This window comes from Aedes albopictus, chromosome 1 (genome assembly GCF_035046485.1).
Source record: "Aedes albopictus strain Foshan chromosome 1, AalbF5, whole genome shotgun sequence".
In the NCBI taxonomy this organism is placed as follows: domain Eukaryota; kingdom Metazoa; phylum Arthropoda; class Insecta; order Diptera; family Culicidae; genus Aedes; species Aedes albopictus.
Window position 1 is genome coordinate 119,751,951 of NC_085136.1, and position 7,148 is coordinate 119,759,098.

Sequence of the window (7,148 nt, forward strand, 5' to 3'; positions counted from 1 at the left end):
GTGAACATCACACAGCTCTCACATGCAGCATAGGAAACTTTTCGCGCGGATGCCAAGGTCCTGGCCAGAGGAACATGGCTTACTCACAGCAGAAGCAGCAGCAGCGGTTGATTTGGAGGAAGTGGCAATGCACCATCATCGCAACTCGCGAAGAAAGCTGGCAACATGTTCCGTCTTCCGTTTTTGGATTTCTTGATTGCATTCGTTTGCTTCAGCTTTCTTCACCTCTCTGTCAGTTTTTATTTCCGAGCTTTATGCAGAATCGCAGACAACACCGCCGTGGCAGCAGCGGTAGTACACTAAAACCTCCATTTTTACGTCTGAAACGGAGGGACAGTAAATTGAATCAGAGTGTAGAACCAGGAAGCATTATTTTGGATTAAGGGCATAAAATGGAAGACCAAGATAAAGTACATCATTCCGGTTAGAGACACAGGCAAGCCTAGTGGTGTTAGTATTGAGTTGTGCGAAGCAACGAAACGATCGTAGAATGCTGTGACTCCTTAGCAACTGACTTGTTAGGAAAAATAACACTTGTTCTCATTCTCACTCAAACCACTGTGAAATACAGACGTTATTGTTAAACCGTTATAAAGATATTTTAATTCAAACCTCCCTCTGTTCAAGAGGTTATGAGCCCAGGATTTTTCGAAAGCACTGAAGAAGTTCCTTGATCCTTGAAATGGCTGAAACGAAGGTGACTGTGGAGAAGCTGGATGGGACGAACTACGCCGTGTGGAAATTCCGTATGGAGCTGTTGCTGACGAAGGAGGAATTGTTCTCGATCGTAACGGACGAATTACCTGCCGAACGGAACGCAGCTTGGAAGACCAAAGACGGAAAAGCACGGGCGCTGATCGGTCTCGCTTTAGACAACTGCCAGTTGGTACACGTCATGCAGTCCACCACTGCCAAGGAAATGTGGGATTCTCTCAAGAAATACCACGAAAGGGCTACTTTTGCGACGAAGGTGCATGTTCTGCGGAAGTTGATAACGACAAGATTGCCGGAAGGAGGAAACGTTCCTGAGCATCTGGCGAATATGACGACGTTGATCAACAAGCTGAACGCGATGGGTGAGAAGTTTATGGACCACTGGATTGCCGCAATGATTCTCGCAAGTCTGCCGAAGTCCTACGATGTTCTTGTGACCACGCTGGAAGGTCGTCCCGAGGAAGAGCTAACACTCGAGTACGTGAATGGGAAGCTGCTGGATGACTGGCGTCGGAGAACGGATGGAGAGGAATCTGGCGAGATGGCGTTTAGGACTGCGACTGGCGGCAAACCGAAGTTCCGTGAAGCAAAGAAGAGAGTGTGTCACTATTGCCAGGAAGAAGGTCATTTCCGGAGAGACTGTAAGCTGCTGCAAGGTAAGAAAGTTGAACCGAAGAAGAAGGGTAATCACCGCGTCAATATGGCTGCTGCGTCGAATTCAAGAGAAGCTTGTTTCGGAGTTGGAGTAGCGGATCTTGCCACGGAAGAACAGAAGCTCTGGTATCTGGATTCCGGTGCAACATCTCATATGACGCACGATGCCAGGAATCTCGGTCAGCTGGATACAAGACGGAAGCATAGCATTAGTCTCGCTGATGGGAACCAAATTGAAGCTTGTGGCGTCGGAAGTGGACAATTCTTCGCGAAGGATGGCGACGGAAATGCGACCAAGGTCACTTTGAAGGAAGTTTACCATGTGCCGAAGCTCAAGTCCAATCTGCTATCGATAAGCAAGATTACCGATGATGGTTACGTTGTAATTTTCGAGAAGCATGGATGCAAAATCGTCAAGAAAAACGAAGTGATTGTGACTGGCACTCGTGATGGAAATCTGTACCACTTGGATCCGACGGCAGCACCAAAGCAAGCAAATGTTGGCGAAAGACAATCATCCGAAGCAATGTATACATCTCTGGCATAGAAGGCTCGGACATCGTGACTTGAAAGTTGTTAGGACTATAGCACGTGACAATCTAGGAAGCGGAATGCAGTTGAAGGCGTGTGGCGTTGACAGTATCTGTGGAGTTTGCTACGAAGGAAAAATGAGTCGGTCGAAGTTCCCAAAACACTCGGACACCAAAACTCAAGCAATCGGAGATTTGGTACACACGGATCTCGTCGGGCCGATGGAGACGGCTACACCGAGCGGAAATCGTTATTACATGGTAATGTTGGCTGATTTTAGCCGCTACTGCATCGTGTACTTGTTGAAACACAAGGAGGAAGCTTCGCAGAGGATAGAAGAGTACGTTAGTATGATGAGGAACCAGCATGGGTGCAAGCCGAAGATAATACGTTCGGACGGAGGAGGAGAATTCTGTAGCAATAATATGAAGCGGATTTTTGCTGACCACGGAATCATCCACCAGATTACTGCACCGTATTGTCCACAGCAGAACGGAAAAGCTGAAAGGAAAAATCGTTATTTGAACGAGATGCTGAGATGTCTTCTGGCTGAGTCAGGACTGCCAAAGCGATATTGGGGTGAAGCAGTGATCACCGCCAATTACCTACAGAACCTGTTACCATCGTCAACATTGAACAAAACGGCATTCGAAATTTGGACGGAACGCAAGCCAAACTACTCCCATTTGTGTGTTTTTGGAAGCGAAGCATACGTACATATTCCCAAAGAGAAGAGGCAGAAACTTGACAAGAAAGCGGAGAAACTAATATTTGTTGGATATGCTGAAAGAAGAAAAGCCTACCGTTTCCTGGATACAAGCAGCAACACCGTAATGATTAGTCGAGATGCAAAATTTCTGGAAGAGGAAGATCGTGATGCAGCTAAATGGAGAAGTTCGTTGCGGAGAATCTGCCAATTTGAATGAATTTACCGTTAATTTCGAATGTGAGGAACTGGAAGGGCGAGATGATGCTGACGAGCCGGACGTAGACGTAAATGTTGAGCAAAGTGATGAAAGTTTCAAGAGTTTATCAGGAGAAGAAGCCTCGGATAATGCTGACGATCCGGATATGGAACAAGAAACTCCTAGAAGGTCAACACGTGCAACGAGAGGCATACCCCCGCAGAGATACAACCTGGAGGCTTTGATGGCAACGAATTTCGCTGACATGAACGACCCGGTAAGTTTGAAAGAAGCACTGGACGCACCAGAAGCAGTCGAATGGCAGGCCGCCATGCTGGATGAACTCGAACCACATCGCGAAAATGGAACATGGAATCTGGTTCCACTACCAAAAGGAGGCAAGTGCATTGGATGCAAATGGGTATTTCGGAGAAAACTCAATGCTGCCGGAGAAATCACGAAGTTTAAATCCCGTTTAGTTGCCCAGGGGTTCACTCAACGATATGGCGAGGATTACCAAGAAATATTTGCTCCTGTGATGAACAGTACCACATTGCGAACATTTCTGGCTGTGGCAAGCAAACGGAAGTTGATACTCAAGCAACTGGATGTCAAGACCGCATATTTATATGGTGAGTTGCAAGAAGAAATTTACATGCGGCAACCGCCTGGACACGTCGTGAAAGGCCAAGAAAATCTGGTTTGCAGATTGAGGAGGAGTATATATGGCCTTAAGCAATCTGCAAGATGTTGGAATCAACGACTGCGTAATGTCCTGGTAAAAATCGGCTTCCACCAGAGCAAGACGGACTCCTGTTTGTTTATCAAGACCACTGGTAAGAAGACCATCTATCTCGTTGTGTATGTGGATGATATACTCGTTGGAGCGGAAACCGAAGCCGAAATCAGCTGAACAGCTTCATGATCATTTGAAAAAGTTCTTCAAGTTAACCGACCTCGGAGATTTGTCTTATTTTCTCGGATTGGAAGTTCAACGGAACGAAGGTAACTACAGTTTAACGTTGAAAGGATACATCGAGAAGCTAGCAGAGAAATTTGGAATGATAAACGCCAAAGGTGCAAGGACCCCCATGGAGACTGGATACATCAAAACTACAGAAGGAACCAAAGCCTTGGAAAACAGCGTCAACTACCGAAGCTTAATTGGAGCTCTTCTCTACGTAGCAACTAACGCTCGACCGGATATTGCGGCATGTGTATCGATTCTTGGGAGGAAACTATCATCACCAACCGAAGCAGACTGGACAGCCGCTAAACGAGTGGTTCGATATCTACTGGCTACCAAGGACTTCAAGCTGCATTACGGGAGACCGCAAGATCTCATCGTTTATTCCGATGCTGATTTTGCAGGAGATGTTTCAACCCGCAAGTCTACTACCGGTTTCCTGTTCTTGTATGGAGGAGGAGCAATTTCATGGGCAAGCAGATTACAAAATAGTGTGACCCTATCATCCATGGAATCCGAATATGTGGCAATAAGTGAAGCTTGTCAAGAAATAATTTGGATAAGAAACTTGCTAAACGATTTTGGAGAACAACAAGATACACCTACCATGATCATGGAGGACAATCAAAGTTGTTTAAGTTTTGTTCAATCGGAACGGACTAGCCGAAGATCAAAACATATTGAAACAAAACAACATTATGTAAAGGAACTCACAGAACGCAACATTATCAAATTGGAGTATTGTCCATCAGAAGAAATGGTTGCAGATGCTTTGACCAAACCGCTTGATGCTGTAAAGTTGAAGAAGTTTGCTACTAAGATGGGACTGTTCTAGTTTGAGGATCATCTCGTTGAGGAGGAGTATTGAGTTGTGCGAAGCAACGAAACGATCGTAGAATGCTGTGACTCCTTAGCAACTGACTTGTTAGGAAAAATAACACTTGTTCTCATTCTCACTCAAACCACTGTGAAATACAGACGTTATTGTTAAACCGTTATAAAGATATTTTGTTCAAACCGTATACTCTGTTCAAGAGTTAGTGCTTAAATGGAGCATGGTTGATGAGGCCACGGAGTTGGCTGTGCAGCAGCTAGACTGCTTCATTGACCTCGAAGTCGATTATTGGCAAAGACCTCAAGCAGGACTTTTTGAGACTTCATAAGTCAACTATGGTGGCCCTGCAGAACTTTAATAAACTCATGGCAACTGCGGCAGCCGCAGAGCCTGCGAAGTTGAAGGTGCTGAAGCCTATCTGGATGGAGGTCTTCGCATTCGCAGGTAGCCAGAAGGGTACGCCAGACGCGATTGCTTACGGCAAGCAATTAGCGTGCACGAGTCAGCCATCCGATGAGGAGCTACCAGGTGGCACTCGCAAAGTAAAGCGATTGTTAGCTTTGAGAGTTGTAACTGAGCAAGGGCCGTGTTACTCCCAGCAAGGATGAAACCCCCGTCTTCAAGCCTCAGGGTCGGCAAGACGCTCGTGACACAACGCGGAAAAAAACACTTTTAGGTCGGCTAAGGAAATTCCCTCTATATTCGTGGTCTAGCTACACTTTTATTCCACTTCCTCTTGACGTCCTACTTTCCTACCACTTTCCTCTAGCTTTCTCCCTCCTAGCTTTTTGGCGTCCGCCCTTAACACTGGATGACGCCTCCCACGTTCTTAAGGACTAGTCCTACCTTATACACGCTACTTTTCTTCACTGCTTCTGGGGCCCCGCGCACTGCACGCCTACGCTGCCGCTCCTTTCGCCTGTCCACTAGCTCCTTCTCTCATTCCTGGGCCAGGGGGCGGGCAATTCTTCTCCTTTTCTCTCTCTTTCGTTGGCTGCAGCCTCTCGCGGACCTTTTTCCACCTGTCCCGTAAGCCCCTCGAGTGTGGTGACGGACTCGAGGCTTCAGTGATCCAGAGTCCTTGATTGTCCTATCGGGTACAGGGTTGATGCGGACACACTACTAATCAGCAGGTAGGGTCTACGCTGCGGTGTGGCTCCTAACGATACCGCAAAGTTCGGTTTTAAAATAAAAACCGCGAGGTCCTGTGAGCACAATGGGAGAATCGCAATGGCGGGTTAGGCACTGTACGGATGGGCTAGGTTCGGGGATTATGGGCAGTAGTTTACCTGGAAATCCAGTATTCCTTCACGCTCCTTCTTTTCTCCTCTGTATCCTTTTCTGCTCCTTTACTTTGGATAACTATCTTCAACTTTTACTCAACTTCAAATAACTTTTTCCTTCTATTAACTTTTGAAAACTTCGACTATTCGCTCTGAAGATCACCAGGCTAATGATCTGTTGGATTCAAGCTCGTTGACCCTGAACCTTTGGCCATTGACCCGTCGTGTATCCTCCTCATGATGGCCACCCAGTTCGCCTCCCATGGCCGCCTATTTCGCCACCCACATGGCCGCCCATTCGTGCAGTCCTGTGCAGCCTGGTGGTGGCTACTGTCGTCCTTACATGGGGCAGTGTAGTGATGGCTGCGTTCGTGGGGTTTTTGGGACGTTACACTTAACCTAACTACAAACGTTTTCTTTTTTTAACAAAATTTAACAAATACTAAACGCGACAAATCTCATCAATACTGGACGTTACACTGACACTTGTTACAGAGTGAAGAGTAGTAATGCCGGCAAATCGGACCTAGGTCATGTGTCCCGAAAAGCTGGGAAGGTTACGCCTGGAAAGGCCAGCCCGCTTCAGATCTAAGGGAGCAGCGAATTATCACCATTGGTAGGTCCTCAGCCACCACATGTTAGAGAGACCAGTAGAGCAGGATCCTAGTGGACATGCTGAAATAAGAGAAACACGAGCTCAGCGCCATCAAGCTATGAAAAGGTAGAAAGGCAGGTTCCAAGCGTGAGAAGGGCGAGGCACTTGTCATCAAGACTGAACAGTTCCAGTACTCGGAAATCCTGAAGGCGATAAGGAGCTATGCCAAGCTCGTGGATCTGGAAGCCGACATGCACAGAGTCAGAAGGGGTCGAGGATCGCTTAAGTGCGACAAGGAGCGCAATGGCGCCGTCTACAAAAGTCTGACGGAAGGGGACCTTGACAAGGGTGTCGAGGCTCTTACAGCGGAGGCGACTCTGAAGGTGAAGAACCTGGATGAGGTCACTGAAGCGGTAGAGGTTGTCACTGCAGCAACAGTGTGAGGTGCAGGTGGCCATCGCAGCCGTTCGGCTACTAAAGGGACCGGCAGGGACACGGATAGCTTTGGTACACTGGAACCTCAATTTATGCATATGGCTGGGGGTGCGTAAATTAAACATGTGCATAAATTAAAATATGCATAAAAAGAGGAAAATTTGTGCATAAATTAAGTTTGGGCTTTAATGAAGGAATCTAGTTCGCGAGAACAGGTCTTGCTCCTGGG

General features: G+C 47.0%; 1 protein-coding gene across 1 annotated transcript; it reads left to right on the top strand.

The window, feature by feature from the left end:
• The first annotated feature begins 3,673 nt into the window (after positions 1-3,673).
• Positions 3,674-6,927, top strand: LOC134289179 (uncharacterized). Its single transcript, XM_062855101.1, has 2 exons — positions 3,674-4,218; positions 6,615-6,927. Exons 1-2 carry the CDS (start codon positions 3,674-3,676, stop codon positions 6,925-6,927), a joined length of 858 nt encoding a protein of 285 aa, XP_062711085.1.
• Positions 6,928-7,148: the final 221 nt, after the last annotated feature.

Bases quoted from the DNA above. Each gene is read 5' to 3' on its own strand.
- LOC134289179 (XM_062855101.1), top strand. From the start codon at position 3,674: ATGATATACTCGTTGGAGCGGAAACCGAAGCCGAAATCAGCTGAACAG. The intron at 4,219-6,614 runs GTATGGAGGAGG...ATGAAAAGGTAG, and splicing joins ACTACCGGTTTCCTGTTCTT to AAAGGCAGGTTCCAAGCGTG.